The following is a 21,359-nucleotide window of genomic DNA, read 5'->3' as shown; positions in this document are numbered from 1 at the left end:
CCTGGTCTGGTCTGGTCTGGTCCTGGTCCTGGTCCTGGTCCCTGGTCCTGGTCCTGGTCTGGTCCTGGTCCTGGTCTGGTCCTGGTCTGGTCCTGGTCCTGGTCCTGGTCCTGGTCCTGGTCCTGGTCCTGGTCCTGGTCCTGGTCCTGGTCCTGGTCCTGGTCCTGGTCTGGTCTGGTCCTGGTCCTGGTCCTGGTCCTGGTCCTGGTCTGGTCCTGGTCCTGGTCTGGTCCTGGTCCTGGTCTGGTCTGGTCTGGTCCTGGTCCTGGTCTTGGTCTGGTCCTGGTCTGGTCCTGGTCCTGGTCCTGGTCCTGGTCCTGGTCCTGGTCTGGTCTGGTCCTGGTCCTGGTCCTGGTCCTGGTCCTGGTCTGGTCCTGGTCCTGGTCTTGGTCTCTGTCCGTGGTGCTGATTCATTCGTGTTTTTCTTTCGTCCAAAAAGAGAAAAACTGTGTCTGGTTTTATTTATTTAAACAGATTTAAAGTTTCATGTGTCACAGGAACATTTTATTTATGGACAAAAGGAAGAACGAGTCCGACTCAGAGTCCAGAGTCCGGCTCAGGGTCCAGAGTCCGGCTCAGGGTCCAGAGTCCGGCTCAGGGTCCAGAGTCCGGCTCAGGGTCCAGAGTCCGGCTCAGGGTCCAGAGTCCGGCTCAGGGTCAGACTCAGAACAGGACCAGAACAGGACCAGAACAGGACCAGAACAGGACCTGGACCTGCTGGAGTCTGGATCAGAACAAAACCTGAACCACAGAAATAAAGATGAAGTGAAATCTGTAAGAATCTGAACCAGGAAAAACAGGGACTAAACCAGAACTAAACCAGGTCTACACTTGGACTAGACCAGGACCAAATCAAGCTACAAACGTAGACTGAGCAGTTTTACACCTGATGCCCTCCCCACATAAACCTGTCCAAGAGTCTGGGTCTGGGATGTTTAAGAGACCAGGTCCAGTCCTGGTTTAGTCCTGTTTTAGTCCTGGTTTAGTCCAGGTCCAGTCCTGGTTCGGTCCTGGTCCGGGAGTCTAACCCGGAGCCTCGTCGCCGCGGGGGGGAAAGGCTAACCACTCTGCCGCTGTTGTGTCTGCGCGCGGCATAAATCCGCTGTTGACGCGCGCGGACGCGGGGCGCGCGGTGTGAGCGACAATCCGCCTCTGTTCCGCTCGCACCGCGCACGAGTCGCGCCACTTTTACGCAGCTGGAGCCCAGAGAGTCGCGGCACGGGCGGCACGCGCGGCACGGGCGGCAGAGGCGGCGGGACGCGCGGCAGGAGCGCGGCAGTTCTCCGTCAGACGGGGACGCGGCTGGAGCCCGGGGAGCGGAGCGGCGAAGGCGCGACCCGAAGCGGCACTGGGCGGCACGTCATGGCAGCGCGGCGCGGTGAGACGTGACGGACAGGTGCACGCGCGGCTCCATAACCACCGCGTTTGCACAATGGGGTCGATCTGTGTCGGACACGCGTGAGCGGCGCAGACAGGAGCGGCGGGAGCGGCGGGAGGAGCGGCGGGAGGAGAGGAGCTTTTGTGGCGGGGACGCGGGAGCGGAAGAGTCGGGAGTTTGAGGAGACGAGGACGCGAGCGGCAGAGACATGGCAGCGGCGATCGCCAGCGGTTTGATCCGACAGAAGCGGCAGGCGCGCGAGCAACACGCCCACCGACCCACCGCGCACCGCAGGCGGAAAAGCCCCGGGAAGAAGCAGGGTCTGTGCAACAACAACCTGGTCGACATCTTCTCCAAAGTCCGGATCTTCGGCCTCAAGAAGCGGCGGCTCCGGAGACAAGGTGCGCGGCAGGGACACGGCAGGGAGCGGCGCGGAAAGGGGAGCGGTGACGCGCGCGGTGCACATACAAACACATGTGGAACCGCGCGGCACTTTTACGCACATGTTACACAGCAGCGCGCCGCCTCACCGCTCCTCACCGCGCGCACACGCACACACACACACACGCACGCGCACACACTGGTCCGGTTCAGCTCGGTCCGGAGCGGAACGTGGCGGCACCGCGCGTCACCGCCTCCATGTTGTGTCCGCGTTTATGACACAAGTTCAGCGGCAAAAGATTCACACACAAAGATTTAAAATCATCACAAATAAGTGACAACAACAACAACAACAACAACAACAACAACAACAACAAAAACACAACAGGTCCCAACTCTGGTCTTAGTCCGGTTTTGTCTTGGCCTAGTTCTGGTCTTAGTCCTGACTCCCTTCTTAGTCCTAGTTTATTCTTGATTTAGTCTTGTTTTAGTCCTGGTTTGGTCCTGTGGTTCTGGTTTAGTCCTGGTTTAGTCCTGGTTTGGTTCTGTGGTTCTGGTTTAGTCCTGGTTTAGTCCTGGTTTAGTTCTGGTTTAGTTCTGGTTTAGTTCTGGTTTGGTCCTTTGTCTTTTGTGGTTTATAAATAATCCAGTTTGCTTTTTCAGTTTTTTGTGCTTTGTGTAATCTTGGTTTAGTCCTGGTCTAGATCTGGTTCAGATTTGGTTTAGTCTTGGTTCAGACCTGGTTTAGTCCTGTTCTAGTCCTGGTTTAGTCTTGTTCTAGTCCTTGTTTAGTCTTGGTTCAGTCCTGTTTAGTCCTGGTTTAGTCCTGGTTCAGACCTGGTTTAGTCTTGTTCTAGTCCTTGTTTAGTCTTGGTTCAGTCCTTGTTTAGTCCTGGTTTAGTCCTGGTTCAGACCTGGTTTAGTCCTGGTTCAGACCTGGTTTAGTCCTGGTTTAGTCCTGGTTTAGTCCTGGTTCAGACCTGGTTTAGTCCTGGTTCAGACCTGGTTTAGTCCTGGTTCAGACCTGGTTTAGTCCTGGTTCAGACCTGGTTTAGTCCTGGTTTAGTCCTGGTTCAGACCTGGTTTAGTCCTGTTCTAGTCTTGGTTCAGTCTCCAGAGAAAATGGAAGCTGAATGTATTTAAAGTTCCACTGCGTGACTTTCTTCTGGTCATTGTCGCGTCTCCATTATATCTGTCACCATGGAGACGACCATCAGGCCAGGGGACAGGTCAGATCTGTGGAGAGGCGAGCGCGACTCTCACTACACGAGGAAACGTCACAGAAACAAACGAACAAACAAACGAGTTTTATTTTTCATACTGTGGAACATTTCAGACACAAACACAGTCTCCATGGAGACGAGCAGATACCAGACTCACTCCCCACGGGAAAAGTGACACACTGCAGCTTTAATTTGAAAAGATTCATTACGTTCAATTTATTCTTATTTATTTTCTGCGACATAAAAGTGATTTTTTTTTAAATTAAATCTTCATTTCAGTTTAACAAAGATTCACACTTTTATAAGACAAAACACAAGTCCTGGTTCAGTCCACGTTTAGTCCTGGTTTAGTCCTGGTTTAGTCCTGGTTCAGTCCTGGTTCAGTCCACGTTTAGTCCTGGTTCAGTCCACGTTTAGTCCTGGTTCAGTCCTGGTTTAGTCCTGGTTTAGTCCTGGTTCAGTCCACGTTTAGTCCTGGTTTAGTCCTGTTTTGTTTCTTGTGGTTTGAGTCTCAGAGTCGATAATTATTTGAAAATTATAGTTTTTCAACGTTAATTATTCTGAAATGAAACGTTTGAGAAGAAGAGAAGAAGAGGAAGAGAGGAGGAAGAGGAGAGGATGAAGAGGAGAGGATGAAGAGGAGAGGATGAAGAGGAGAGGATGAAGAGGAGAGGATGAAGAGGAGAGGATGAAGAGGAGAGGATGAAGAGGAGAGGATGAGGAGGAGGAGAGAGGAGGGAAGAGGGAGAGGATGAAGAGGAGAGGATGAAGAGGAGAGGATGAAGAGGAGAGGATGAAGAGGAGAGGATGAGGAGGAGAGGATGAAGAGGAGAGGATGAAGAGGAGAGGATGAAGAGGAGAGGATGAGGAGAGAGGAGAGAGAGGAGAGGATGAAGAGGAGAGGATGAGGAGGAGAGGATGAGGAGAGGAGAGGATGAAGAGGAGAGGATGAGAGGATGAGGGAGGAGAGGATGAGGGAGGAGAGGAGGAAGAGGATGAGGAGGAGAGGATGAAGAGGAGAGGATGAAGAGGAGAGGAGAGAGAGGATGAGGAGAGGAAGAGAGAGGATGAAGAGGAGAGGATGAAGATGAGAGAGGAGGTGAGAGGATGAGGATGAGAGGATGAGAGGATGAGGAGAGGATGAAGAGGAAGAGGAGAGGATGAAGAGGAGAGGATGAAGAGGAGAGGATGAAGAGGAGAGGATGAGGAGAGGAGAGGATGAAGAGGAGAGGAGGAAGAGGGAGGATGAGAGGATGAAGAGGAGAGGATGAAGAGGAGAGGATGAAGAGGAGGACAAAGAGCTCAGATGTGTGACTGGAGGTTTTAGTGAAAAGCTCAGCTGGAGCCTGAACGACAAGTAAATATAAATATTTATAAATATTATTCAAGAGACGAGAGGTTAGACCTGGTTTAGACCTGGTTTAGTCCTGGTTTAGACCTGGTTTAGACCTGGTTTAGACCTGGTTTAGTCCTGGTTTAGTCCTAGTTTAGTCCTGGTTTAGTCCTGGTTAGTCCTAGTTTAGTTTAGTCCTGGTTTAGACCTGGTTTAGACCTGGTTTAGACCTGGTTTAGACCTGGTTTAGACCTGGTTTAGTCCTGGTTTAGTCCTGGTTCTGGGACGGGTCGGGAGTGGAACCTGCGATCTCGTGGCTTTAAGGTTTTGGCCCAAATAGTTTTTTTTAAATTTTTTTTATGGCAGACTTTGAACAGACTGTTGTGACGTGGGCGGGGTCAGATTGTGGGCGGGGTCAGATTGTGGGCGGGGTCAGACTGTGATGATGTCATAGTCTCAGATGAGGTCAGAGGTCACTGGAGGTTTGTGGAATTTCACGTTCACGTTTTTCTGTGTCAAAATATGGAATTGTGGAATTAGATTCTGTGTGTGTGTGTGTGTGTGTGTGTGTGTGTGTGTGTGTCTGTGTGTGTCTGTGTGTGTGTGTGTGTGTGTGTGTGTGTGTACGACCTGCACATGTATAATGTGTGAAAAGTTTCACATGAACCAACAACACGACAGAAACACAGAACAGACTGAACATCAGCAGAACACCCCTCTGACACAGAGAGAACACCCCTCTGTCACACAGAGAGAACACCCCTCTGACACAGAGAGAACACCCTCTCACAGAGAGACACCCCTCTGACACACAGAGAGAACACCCCTCTGTCACACAGAGAGAAACACCCCTCTCACAGAGAGAACACACACAGAGAGACACAGAGAGAACACCCCTCTGCTCTACACAGAGAGAACACCCCTCTGTCACAGAGAGAACACCCCTCTGTCACAGAGAGAACACCCCTCTGTCACAGAGAGAACACCCCTCTGACCACACAGAGAGAACACCCCTCTGTCACAGAGAGACACCCCTCTGTCACACAGAGAGAACACCCCTCTGTCACAGAGAGAACACCCCTCTGTCACACAGAGAGAGAACAGAGAACACCCCTCTGACACAGAGAGAACACCCCTCTGACACACAGAGAGAACACCCCTCTGTCACAGAGAGAACACCCCTCTGACACACAGAGAGAACACCCCTCTGTCACACAGAGAGAACACCCCTCTGACACAGAGAGAACACCCCTCTGTCACACAGAGAGAACACCCCTCTGTCACACAGAGAGAAACACACACAGAGAGAACACCCCTCTGTCACACAGAGAGAACACCCCTCTGTCACACAGAGAGAACACCCCTCTGTCACACAGAGAGAACACCCCTCTGACACAGAGAGAACACCCCTCTGTCACAGAGAGAACACCCCTCTGACACACAGAGAGAACACCCCTCTGACACACAGAGAGAACACCCCTCTGACACAGAGAGAACACCCCTCTGTCACAGAGAGAACACCCCTCTGACACAACACCCTCTGAGAGAGAACACCCCTCTGTCACAGAGAGAACACCCCTCTGTCACAGAGAGAACACCCCTCTGACACAGAGAGAACACCCCTCTGTCACACAGAGAGAACACCCCTCTGTCACACAGAGAGAGAACACCCCTCTGACACAGAGAGAACACCCCTCTGACACAGAGAGAACACCCCTCTGTCACAGAGAGAACACCCCTCTGTCACAGAGAGAACACCCCTCTGTCACAGAGAGAACACCCTCTGGACACACAGAGAGAACACCCCTCTGTGACACACAGAGAGAACACCCCTCTGTCACACACAGAGAGAACACCCCTCTGACACAGAGAGAACACCCCTCTGTCACAGAGAGAACACCCCTCTGTCACACAGAGAGAACACCCCTCTGACACAGAGAGAACACCCCTCTGACACACAGAGAGAACACCCCTCTGTCACACAGAGAGAGAACACCCCTCTGTCACACAGAGAGAACACCCCTCTGTCACACACACCCCTCTGACACAGAGAGAACACCCCTCTGTCACACAGAGAGAACACCCCTCTGACACACAGAGAGAACACCCCTCTGACACAGAGAGAACACCCCTCTGTCACACAGAGAGAACACCCCTCTCTGACACAGAGAGAACACCCCTCTGACACAGAGAGAACACCCCTCTGACACAGAGAGAACACCCCTCTGACACAGAGAGAGAACACCCCTCTGTCACAGAGAGAACACCCCTCTGTCACAGAGAGAACACCCCTCTGTCACAGAGAGAACACCCCTCTGACACAGAGAGAGAACACCCCTCTGACACAGAGAGAACACCCCTCTGTCACACAGAGAGAGAACACCCCTCTGACACAGAACAGAGAGAACACCCTCTGACACAGAGAGAACACCCCTCTGTCACAGAGAGAGAACACCCCTCTGACACAGAGGAGAACACCCCTCTGTCACAGAGAGAACACACCCCTCTGACACAGAGAGAACACCCTCTGTCACACAGAGAGAACACCCCTCTGTCACAGAGAGAACACCCCTCTGACACAGAGAGAACACCCCTCTGTCACACAGAGAGAACACCCCTCTGTACACACAAGAGAACACCCCTCTGTCACAGAGAGAACACCCCTCTGTCACAGAGAGAAACACCCCTCTGACACAGAGAGAGAACACCCCTCTGACACAGAGAGAACACCCCTCTGTCACAGCAGAGAGAACACCCCTCTGACACAGAGAGAACACCCCTCTGTCACAGAGAGAACACCCCTCTGACACAGAGAGAACACCCCTCTGTCACACAGAGAGAACACCCCTCTGTCACACAGAGAGAACACCCCTCTGTCACAGAGAGAGAACACCCCTCTGTCACACAGAGAGAACACCCCTCTGTCACACAGAGAGAACACCCCTCTGTCACACAGAGAGAACACCCCTCTGTCACACAGAGAGAACACCCCTCTGACACACAGAGAGAACACCCCTCTGTCACACAGAGAGAGAACACCCCTCTGACACAGAGAGAACACCCCTCTGTCACACAGAACAGAGAGAGAACACCCCTCTGACACAGAGAGAACACCCCTCTGTCACACAGAGAGAACACCCCTCTGTCACACAGAGAGAACACCCCTCTGACACAGAGAGAACACCCCTCTGACACACAGAGAGAACACCCCTCTGTCACAGAGAGAACACCCCTCTGTCACAGAGAGAGAACACCCCTCTGTCACACAGAGAGAACACCCCTCTGACACACAGAGAGAACACCCCTCTGTCACAGAGAGAACACCCCTCTGACACAGAGAGAACACCCCTCTGTCACACAGAGAGAACACCCCTCTGTCACACAGAGAGAACACCCCTCTGACACAGAGAGAACACCCCTCTGTCACAGAGAGAACACCCCTCTGTCACAGAGAGAACACCCCTCTGTCACAGAGAGAACACCCCTCTGACACAGAGAGAACACCCCTCTGTCACAGAGAGAACACCCCTCTGACACAGAGAGACACCCCTCTGACACAGAGAGAACACCCCTCTGAACACCCCTCTGACACAGAGAGAACACCCCTCTGTGACACAGAGAGAACACCCCTCTGACACAGAGAGAACACCCCTCTGACACAGAGAGAACACCCCTCTGACACACAGACACAGAGAGAACACCCCTCTGACACAGAGAGAACACCCCTCTGACACAGAGGAGAACACCCCTCTGACACAGAGAGAACACCCCTCTGAACACACACAGAGAGAACACCCCTCTGTCACACAGAGAGAACACCCCTCTGTCACACAGAGAGAACACCCCTCTGACACAGAGAGAACACCCCTCTGTCACAGAGAGAGAACACCCCTCTGTCACACAGAGAGAACACCCCTCTGACACAGAGAGAACACCCCTCTGTCACAGAGAGAACACCCCTCTGTGACACAGAGAGAACACCCCCTCTGACACACAGAGAGAGAACACCCCTCTGACACACAGAGAGAACACCCCTCTGACACACAGAGAGAAACACCCCTCTGTCACACAGAGAGAACACCCTCTGTCACACAGAGAGAACACCCCTCTGTCACACAGAGAGAACACCCCTCTGTCACACAGAGAGAACACCCCTCTGTCACAGAGAGAACACCCCTCTGTCACCACAGAGAGAACACCCCTCTGACACACAGAGAGAAACACCCCTCTGTCACAGAGAGAACACCCCTCTGTCACACAGAGAGAACACCCCTCTGTCACACAGAGAGACACAGAGAGAACACCCCTCTGACACACAGAGAGAACACCCCTCTGTCACAGAGAGAACACCCCTCTGACACACAGAGAGAACACCCCTCTGACACAGAGAGAGAACACCCCTCTGTCACAGAGAGAACACCCCTCTGTCACAGAGAGAGAACACCCCTCTGTCACAGAGAGAACACCCCTCTGACACAGAGAGAACACCCCTCTGTCACACAGAGAGAACACCCCTCTGTCACACAGAGAGAACACCCCTCTGTCACAGGGAGAACACCCCTCTGTCACACAGAGAGAACACCCCTCTGACACAGAGAGAACACCCCTCTGACACAGAGAGAACACCCCTCTGTCACAGAGAGAACACCCCTCTGACACAGACACAGGGAGAACACCCCTCTGTCACAGAGAGAACACCCCTCTGTCACAGAGAGAACACCCCTCTGACACAGAGAGAACACCCCTCTGTCACAGAGAGAACACCCCTCTGTCACAGGGAGAACACCCCTCTGACACAGGGAGAACACTCATATGAGTCACTGTGTCGTTTAGTCCAACACAAACTGAACCACATCAGACACAAGAAACAACAGTTTTTATCACATGAGTTTATGTAAATGAATCATGTGATTTAAAGTTTAGTTTGTGTAAATCAGTTTTTTTCATGAAGAGTCACAAACTGAAACATGTCAGAATGAACCAACAGACTTTATTTACACCAACATCCTTCAAAACACTAAACACCAAATAATAAATATTCACTTTATCAAAGTAGAGTTTCAAAAAACTTGCAGTAAAAAGTTCATTTTTAATTGATGTGACGTCATTTGGGCCAATTCACCTCGAAGCCTGTGGGCCAAGAAAAATCTGTCTGAGGGCCACATTTGGCCCACGGGCCGTCGTTTGGACATGTCTGATGTAAAAAACAAACAAATGTTTCCTGAAGACAAAAGACTCAAACTGCAGAAGTTTCTGAACGTCACGTGACACAGAATAAAACTGATCAAACTTCGTCTCCACAAACATTAAAGAAACTTTATAAAATCATCAAACATTAAAGTGAAAATACAAACACACAAACATTTGTGCTGAACAAACACATTTATCAATACATTATAAGATTATATTAAGTCTTTATGCTGCAGATTTTATTATTGACACTGATGAAACTTTTAGATACAACAGGAAAAAAGTGTAAAAGTGTAAAAGTGTAAAAGTGTAAAAGTGTAAAAGTGCACAAACCTGTGACGGTTACATTTAAACGACACAAACCTTTTTCTGGTTTCATCTGTAAAACAATGTTCATGAACACAGACGGAAGCAGCTGAAATGAATCTTGTTAAAATGCAAAATTATGTTGTGATTCAGAGAATTCGCAGGTTCTGTGGATGATTGAATTTATTTATTTAATTATTTATTTATTTGAGACGGGGACAATGCACCATTTTTACATGAACCTTTTTTTAATCAGGCTCAACATTTGTGGATTTACAGTTTGGATGTTTCATTTAAACAGTCGACAGAATCTGAACACGTTTCCTGCAGTTTTGTTCCTGATCAGAAGAACATGACTTGAGTTTGTTGTGAGACTGAAGTGACTCGATGTTTCTTCTCTTGATGTTGTGGATAAATTGTTGTTGGTTGAAGATTTGGTGATGGAGCAGATTTACACACACATTTACACACACATTTACACACACATTTTACACACATTTACACACACATTTATTTACACACACATTTACACACATTTACACACACATTTTACACACACACACACACATTTACACACACATTCACACACACACATTTACACACATTTACACACACACACACATTTACACACACATTTACACACACATTTACACACACATTTACACACACATTTACACACACATACACATTTACACACATTTACACACACATTTACACACACATTTACACACATTTACACACACATTTACACACACATTTACACACACACACACATTTACACACATTTACACACACATTTACACACACATTTACACACACATTTACACACATTTACACACATTTACACACATTTACACACACATTTACACACATTTACACACACATTTACACACACACACACATTTACACACATTTACACACACATTTACACACACATTTACACACACATTTACACACAACACACATTTACACACATTTACACACACACACATTTACACACACATTTACACACACATTTACACACACACATTTACACACACATTTACACACATTTACACACACATTTACACACACACACATTTACACACACATTTACACACACATTTACACACACATTTACACACACATTACACACACATTTACACACACATTTACACACACACTTACACACACATTTACACACACTTACACACACATTTACACACATTTACACACACATTTACACACACATTTACACACACACACACATTTACACACACATTTACACACACATTACACACACATTTACACACACATTTACACACACATTTACACACACACACACATTTACACACATTTACACACACATTTACACACACATTACACACATTTACACACACTTACACACACATTACACACACACACTTACACACACATTTACACACATTACACACACATTTACACACATTTACACACACATTTACACTTACACACACATACACACACATTACACACACATTTACACACACATTTACACACACACTTACACACACATTTACACACACATTTACACACATTTACACACACATTTACACACACATTTACACACATTTACACACACATTTACACACACATTTACACACACATTTACACACACATTACACACACATTTACACACACATTTACACACACATACACACACATTACACACACATTTACACACACATTTACACACACATTTACACACATTTACACACACATTTACACACACATTTACACACACATTTACACACACATTTACACACATTTACACACACATTTACACACACATTTACACACACATTTACACACACATTTACACACATTTACACACATTTACACACACATTTACACACACATTTACACACACATTTACACACACACACACATTTACACACACATTTACACACACACATTTACACACACATTTACACACATTTACACACACATTTACACACACATTTACACACACACTTACACACACATTTACACACACACACATTTACACACACATTTACACACATTTACACACATTTACACACATTTACACACACATTTACACACACATTTACACACACATTTACACACACATTTACACACACATTTACACACACATTTACACACACATTTACACACACATTTACACACATTTACACACATTTACACACACATTTACACACACACTTTACACACACATTTACACACACACACACATTTACACACATTTACACACACACACACACATTTACACACTTACACACACATTTACACACACATTTACACACACATTTACACACACACTTACACACACATTTACACACACATTTACACACACATTTACACACATTTTTACACACACATTTACACACACATTTACACACACACACATTTACACACACATTTACACACACATTTACACACACATTTACACACACATTTACACACACATTTACACACACATTTACACACACATTTACACACATTTACACACACACATTTACACACACACACACACATTTACACACACATTTACACACACATTTACACACACATTTACACACACATTTACACACACATTTACACACACATTTACACACACATTTACACACACTTACACACACATTTACACACACATTTTACACACACATTTACACACATTTACACACACATTTACACACACATTTACACACACACACACATTTACACACACATTTACACACACATTTACACACACATTTACACACACATTTACACACACATTTACACACACATTTACACACACATTACACACACATTTACACACACACTTACACACACATTTACACACACATTTAACACACACACACACACTTACACACACATTTACACACATTTACACACACATTTTTACACACATTTACACACACACATTTACACACACACATTTACACACATTTACACACACATTACACACACATTTACACACACATTTTACACACATTTACACACACATTTACACACACACATTTACACACACATTACACACACACATTACACACACATTTACACACACATTTACACACACATTACACACACATTTACCACACACACACACATTTACACACATTTACACACACATTTACACACACATTTACACACACATTTACACACACATTTACACACACATTTACACACACACATTTACACACACATTTACACACACATTTACACACACACACACACATTTACACACACATTTACACACACACACACATTTACACACATTTACACACACATTTACACACACACACACATTTACACACACACACACATTTACACACACATTTTTACACACATTTACACACACATTACACACACACACACATTTTACACACACATTTACACACATTTACACACACATTTACACACACATTTACACACATTTTTTACACACACACACATTACACACACATTTACACACACACTTTACACACACATTTACACACATTTACACACACATTTACACACACATTTACACACACACACACATTTACACACATTTACACACACATTTACACACATTTACACACATACACCACATTTACACACACATTTACACACACATTTACACACACATTTACACACACATTTACACACACACTTTTTACACACACACACCACATTACACACACATTTACACACACACACTTACACACACTTACACACACACACACATTTACACACATTTACACACACATTTACACACATTTTACACACACATTTACACACACACACATTTACACACATTTACACACACATTTACACACACATTTACACACACATTTACACACACATTTTTACACACACACACATTTACACACATTTACACACACATTTACACACACATTTACACACACATTTACACACACATTTACACACATTTACACACATTTACACACACATTTACACACACACACACATTTACACACACATTTACACACACATTTACACACACATTTTTACACACACATTTACACACACATTTACACACACACTTACACACACATTTACACACATTTACACACACACACATTTACACACTCAAATTTACACACACACATTTACACACATTTACACACACACTTACACACACATTTACACACACACATTTACACACACACATTTACACACACTTTACACACACATTTACACACACATTTACACACACACTTACACACACACACACATTTACACACACATTTACACACACATTTACACACACATTTTACACACACATTTACACACACATTTACACACACATTTTACACACACATTTACACACACTTTACACACACATTTACACACACATTTTTACACACACACATTTTACACACACACACACACACATTTACACACACACATTTACACACATTTTACACACACATTTACACACACATTTACACACATTTACACACACATTTACACACACACTTACACACACATTTACACACACATTTACACACACATTTTACACACACACTTACACACACATTTACACACACATTTACACACACATTTACACACACATTTACACACACACTTACACACACATTTACACACACATTTACACACACACACACACACATTTACACACACATTTACACACATTTACACACACACATTTACACACACATTTACACACACACACACATTTACACACACATTTACACACACACACTTACACACACATTTACACACACACACACATTTACACACACATTTACACACACATTTACACACACATTTACACACACATTTACACACACACTTACACACACACACACATTTACACATATTTACACACACATTTACACACACATTTACACACACATTACACACACATACACACACATTTACACACACATTTACACACATTTTGACACAGAAATGAAAATGAAATGTGAAAACGTTTGTTGGAAAAGTTCAGTTCAGAGAGATTTACGTCGTGTTCTGATGTTTCCTGGTCACACACAGAGCTGCAGGTGTGTGTGTTTCATTCACATGTTTGAGTGAATCTTTATTATTCGTCTGTTTACATCTACAAATGCTCTGTTCCACCTTGTGATGTCATCAAGTGGTAGTTTCAGCTCCTTTTCTCTTGAGTTCAGTGGAGATCGGGCGACTCTACAACTGAAAAAATGGTCCAGGTGATTCTAGTGAAGGTGTGTGGAGTTTAAAAACACAGTGGAGCACTTCCTGTATCACCACACGATGACATCACAAGGTGGAACGGAGTGTTTTCAGTTTGAGAGAAAAACTCGTAATTGTGACGAGGAAATGACATTAGAACAGAGCAAAGGATTATGGGACATTTAACCTGCAAATAGAGACATAAACCAGGACTAAACCAGGACTAAACCAGGTCTAAACCAGGACTAAACCAGGACTAAACCAGAACCAGGACTAAACCAGGACTAAACCAGGACTAAACCAGGACTAAACCAGGACTAAACCAGGACTAAACCAGGACTAAACCAGGACTAAACCAGGACTAAACCAGGACTAAACCAGGACTAAACCAGGACTAAACCAGGACTCTAAACCAGGTCTAAACCAGGACTAAACCAGGTCTAAACCAGGACTAAACCAGGTCTAAACCAGGTCTAAACCAGGACTAAACCAGGTCTAAACCAGGACTAAACCAGGACTAAACCAGGTCTAAACCAGGTCTGTTGTGTTTGTGTTTCTTGGAGGCGTCTGGTTCGTTTGTTGAAGTGAAATGTTCAGTTTTGTTTTGGAGTTTTATTACAATTTATATTTATGAAAAAGACACGAAGACGAGAGAGGACGGGAGGGCATCTGACACACTCGGGGGGTTGTGTTAGATGCTGGTTTAGTCCTGGTTTAGTCCTGGTTTAGTCCTGGTTTAGTACTGGTTTAGTCCTCATTCAGACCTGGTTCAGTTCCTTGTCCAGTCCTGGTTTAGACCTGGTTTAGGATTTGTCTTGGATTTGTTTTGGTCTTTGACTTTACCTGGTTCAGTCCTGGTTTAGTCCTGGTGTAGTCCTGCTTTAGGCCTGATTCAGTCCTAGGTCTAAACCAGGTCTAAACCAGGTCTAAACCAGGTCTAAACCAGGTCTACACCAGGTAAAGTAAAGTCAAAGAGTAAAATAAATCCAAGACAAATCCTAAACCAGGTCTAAACCAGGTCAAGTAAAACAGGATTAAACAAGGTCTGAAACGGGTCTGAACCAGGTCTAAAACAAGTCTGCATGAGGACTGAACTTGGTCTAAGGTATGGGACTAAACCAGGACTAAACCAGGTCTACAACAGGTTTAAACCAAATCTGAACCAGCTGTAAAACAGGACTGAACCAGCTCTAAGATATGGGTCTAAATCAGGTCTAAACCTGGTCTAAACCTGGTCTAAACCTGGTCTAAACCTGGTCTAAACTCAGTCTAAACCCAGACTCCTGCAGGTTGACGGTGTGAATCTGTAGAGTGATGCAGGAGGAGACGAGGAAAAACCCTTCTGCCCTTAGTCCTGGTTTAGTCCTGGTTCAGTTCTGGTTCAGTCCTGGTTCAGTCCTGGTTCAGTCCTGGTTTAGTCCTGGTTCAGTCCTGGTTTAGTCCTGGTTCAGTCCTGGTTCAGTCCTGGTTCAGTCCTGGTTCAGTCCTGGTTTAGTCCTGGTTCAGTCCTGGTTCAGTCCTGGTTCAGTCCTGGTTCAGTCCTGGTTTAGTCCTGGTTCAGTCCTGGTTTCAGTCCTGGTTCAGTCCTGGTTCAGTCCAGTCACGGTTCAGTTCTGGTTTAGTTCTGGTCTCTGGGGTTTTGTAGAAAATGCACGATGAGATAATCCAGGACTGAACCAGGACTAAACCAGGACTGAACCAAGACAAAAGAATTTCTTTACTGTAAAATGGGTGTGACAGTGAAGAAAAAAGAAAAAAAAAAAGAAAAAAAAAAAAGAATCACGAGAGAAAAAAAGAGAGAGAGAGTGAAGAGGAAGAGGAGAGAGAGTGAGGAGGAGGAGGAGGAGGGGGGGGGGGGGGGGGACACGGGGAAAACCCTTCGGTGCTGCTCAGATCTGAAACTCAACGACACAAACACAAACAACAAATATAAATCTGATCAAACACACAAATACACACACAATACACACTCCAGACTCAGATGTGTCAGATGCCCTCCCATCACAACTGAACCAGGACTAAACCAGGTCTAAACCAGAACTAAACCAGGTCTGTGTCAGGTCTACACCAGGATGAAATCAAGAGCTAAACCAGACAAAGTCAAAGACTAAAATAAATCCAAGACAAATCCTGAACCAGGTCTAAACCAGGACTAAACCAGGTAAATCAAAGAGTAAAATAAATTCAAATCAAATCCTAAACCAGGACTAAACCAGGACTAAACCAGGACTAAACTAGAAAAGCAGTCAGAGAGCGCAGACCTCCGCCAAGGACTACCCCCATTTTTTATATAAATTGCGATAAAATCCTTCTTCTGGATCAGATCTGGATCAGCCTTTGGAATATGAAAGAGGATCCCATTGTCCATCCCTGAGTCAAATCTCATGGGGTTTGGTCAATAATTAACCCAGATATTGAGAAACTACATTTTTGGCCCCATTTACCACAATGTGAACTAAAATTTCAAAGTGATCCAGAATCCAGGATTTCTTCCGGATCAAACCCAAAATGAAATCAGTTCTTCCTTTTCACATTTCCAACAAATCCTGAAAATTTCATCAAAATCGGTCCATAACTTTTTGAGTTATGTTGCTAAAAGACAAACAAACAAACAGACAAACAAACAAACAGACAAACAAACAAACAAACAGACAAACAAACAAACAGACAAACAGACAAACAGACAAACAAACAAACAGACAACAAAAACAAACAACAAACAAACAAACAACAAACAGACAAACAAACAAACAGACAAACAAACAAACAGACAAACAAACAAACAAACAAACAGACAAACAGACAAACAGACAAACAAACAAACAGACAAACAAACAAACAAACAGACAAACAAACAAACAAACAGACAAACAGACAAACAACAGACAAACAAACAAACAAACAGACAGACAAACAGACAAACAAACAAACAAACAAACAAACGCCGGCAAAAACATAACCTCCTTGGCAGAGGAAACCAGGACTGGACAAGGAACTGGACCAGGTCTCAGTGAGGACTAAACCAGGACTAAACTAGGACTAAACTAGGTCTAAAACAGGTCTGAACCAGGTCTAAAACGAGTCTAAATGAGGAGTAAACTTGGTCTAAGATATGGGACTAAACCAGGACTAAATCAAGATCTAAACTAAGACTAAACCAGGTAAATCAAAAAGTAAAATAAATCTAAGTCAAATCCTAAAACTAAATCATCTTAGCCAGGACCTAAACCAGGACCGGACAAGGAACTGGACCAGGTCTCAGTGAGGACTAAACCAGGACTAAACTAGGACTAAAACAGGTCTAAGACAAGTCTAAACGAAGACTAAACTCGGTCTAAGATGTGAGAATCCAAGACGTAACTTGGTCTGGAACAGGACAAAATCACGTCTGAAACAGAACTGAACCAGGACTGAACCAGGACTAAGATATGGGACTAAACCAGATCTAAACCCGGTCTACACGAGGTCTAAACCCGGACTAAACCCGGACTAAACCCGGACTGGTGCGGGTCCGGGGCTCGTGTCTTTACAGTAGCTCTCGGGGGGAGGGGGGGGAGGAGGGAGACGGGGAAATACCCTTCTGTTGCCGACGGAGCTGGAGTCGGATGTTGTTTCCATGACGACGGGGTGGAGGATCAAAGGGGCTGGGAATCTCCCTGGTAACAGACGGAACGACATCACCTCCGGGACGGACGGACGGAAGACAGACGGAGAGAGAGAATGAGAGAACGAGGGAGAGAGAGAGAGAGAGAGTTATGTAAAGAAGAACGGATGAGGAGAGAGAGAAAAGAGGAGAAGAAAGAGGAGGGAATGTTGAAAAGACGGAGAGAGAGAAGGAGAAAAGAGGAGAGGAGGGACAGAGAGAGAGAGAAGGACGGATGGAGGAGAGAAAAGAGGGAGAGTCGAGTTTTTACGGAGAAAATGCAAAACGAGACGATTCACAAACAGAGAAGAAGAACCAACTAAACCACTAAACAGGACTCACTGAACCAGGACTCGGACGAACCAGGACTGGACTGAACAGACTGAACCAGGACTACTGGACTGAACCAGGACTGAACCAGGACTGAACCAGGACTAACCAGGAGACTAGGACTGAACCAGGACTTGGAGGAACCAGGACTACCAGGAGGACCAGGACTAAACCAGGAAACCAGGACTAGACTGAACCAGGACTGAACCAGGACTAAACCAGGAAACCAGGACTGAACCAGGACTGAACCAGGACTGAACCAGGACTCAGGACTAAACCAGGACTGAACCAGGACTGAACCAGGACTGAACCAGGACTAGGAACCAGGACTAAACCAGGACTAGGAACAGGACCAGGACTGAACCAGGACTGAACCAGGACTAGGAACCCAGGACTAAACCAGGACTAAACCAGGACAACCAGGACTCAGGAAACCAGGACTAGGAACCAGGACTGAACCAGGACTAAACCAGGACTGAACCAGGACTAAACCAGGACTCAACCAGGAACCAGGACTGAACCCAGGACTAAACCAGGACCAGGACTAAACCAGGACTAAACCAAACCAGGACTAAACCAGGACTAAACCAGGACTGAACCAGGACTACTGAACCAGGACTGAAACCATGGAAAAACCAGGACTAAACCAGGACTGAAACCAGGACTAAACAAACCAGGACTAACAACCAGGACTAAACCAGGACTAAACCAGGACTGAACCAGGACTGAACCCAGGGACTGAACCAGGACTGAACCAGGACTACTAAACCAGGACTAAACCAGGACTAAACCAGGACTGAACCAGGACTGAACCAGAACCGGACTAAACCAGACTAAACCAGGACTGAAACCCAGGACTGAACCCGGACTGAAACCAGGACTAAACCAAAACCAGGACTGAACCCGGACTGAACCCGGACTGAACCAGGACTGAACCAGGACTGAACCAGGACTGAACCAGGACTGAACCCGGACTGAACCAGGACTGAACCAGGACTAAACCAGGACTAAACCAGGACTGAACCAGGACTAAACCAGGACTAAACCAGGACTAAACCAGGACTGAACCAGGACTGAACCAGGACTGAACCAGGACTGAACCGACTGAACCAGGACTGAACCAGGACTGAACCAGGACTGAACCAGGACTAAACCAGGACTAAACCAGGACTAAACCAGGACTGAAACCCAGGACTGAACCAGGACTAAAACCAGGACTGAACCAGGGACTGAACCAGGACTGAAACCAGGACTGAACCAGGACTGAAACCAGGACTACTAAACCAGGACTAAACCAGGACTGAACCAGGACTAAACCAGGACTAAACCAGGACTGAACCAGGACTGAACCAGGACTAAACCAGGACTGAACCAGGACTGAAACCAGGACTGAAACCAGGAAACCAGGACTAAAACCAGGACTAAACCAGGACTGAACCAGGACTGAACCAGGACTGAACCAGGACTAACCAACTAAACCAGGACTGAACCCGGACTAAACCAGGACTGAACCAGACTGAACCAGGACTGAACCAGGACTGAACCAGGACTAAACCAGGACTAAACCAGGAAACCAGGACTAAACCAGGACTAAACCAGGACTGAACTGAACCGGAAAGGACTGAACCCGGACTGAACCAGGACTGAACCGGACTAAACCAGGACTAAACCAGGACTGAACCAGGACTGAACTCTGAACTCGTGGGTCGTTCTTTTTACAACACAAATCAAATATTGTTGAGAAAGTTCTTCCCAAATCTGTCGCAGAAGTTTGTATAAATGTTCTCGATGAGGTTTGTTTTCAACTTTTACCGTCTAGTTTTTTTTTTTCCTGAGGTGGTTTTGTCAGAGCTTGGACTTGTGTTTTGTTTTTTATCTTTCTTTTTAAACCTCAGTCTGTTCAGTTTTTTACCTTTGGACCATTTCAAGCGACTCATTGGACTTGGATTTCAATAAATAACTGGAAAAATTAAGGTTTTCTAAAACTTTTGAGCGGTCGTGTTTGTGTCTGTACATCCGTCTAGAACCAAAGACAACATCAACGCAAGCAAAAAAACTAATACATCCGTCTGTCTGCACATCTTTGTTCCTCGTCAGCTCCATTGGACTCCACAATTTTCTATCGTTAAACTCGTCACATGCGTCTCTTTATGAAGTCGTTTTAGGTCAAAACTGAGATTTAAAACGTCAGAATTCGGGACGTAACAGTAACTGACACCTTGTCAAAGTTCTCACAATAACATCATCACAACATATATATCGAATTACAAAAGTCTCTTTGCTTAAATGAAGAATTATAGTCCAGTGAAAGACAGAGAACTACATTTCCCATGATCCTTTGCTCCATTTCAGTGCAGACGACAAGAAGAAAAAACAGTTCTAACACTT

General features: G+C 45.3%; 1 protein-coding gene across 1 annotated transcript in view; it reads left to right on the top strand.

Moving 5' to 3' along the window:
- Window positions 1-1,586: 1,586 nt before the first annotated feature.
- LOC110170889 (fibroblast growth factor 14-like) overlaps window positions 1,587-21,359 on the top strand; it is a 39,687-nt gene continuing 19,914 nt past the window's right edge. Inside the window, exon 1 of the mRNA XM_055163829.1 lies at window positions 1,587-1,779. Coding sequence (XP_055019804.1) covers window positions 1,587-1,779 — 193 coding nt within the window. The remainder of the gene's footprint in view (window positions 1,780-21,359) is intronic.

Source organism: Boleophthalmus pectinirostris, unplaced genomic scaffold (genome assembly GCF_026225935.1).
Source record: "Boleophthalmus pectinirostris isolate CB_2022bp ecotype Guang Dong unplaced genomic scaffold, ASM2622593v1 HiC_scaffold_11, whole genome shotgun sequence".
In the NCBI taxonomy this organism is placed as follows: domain Eukaryota; kingdom Metazoa; phylum Chordata; class Actinopteri; order Gobiiformes; family Gobiidae; genus Boleophthalmus; species Boleophthalmus pectinirostris.
Note: the sequence above shows the minus strand (reverse complement) of the source record. Positions and strands in the feature narration are given on the sequence as shown.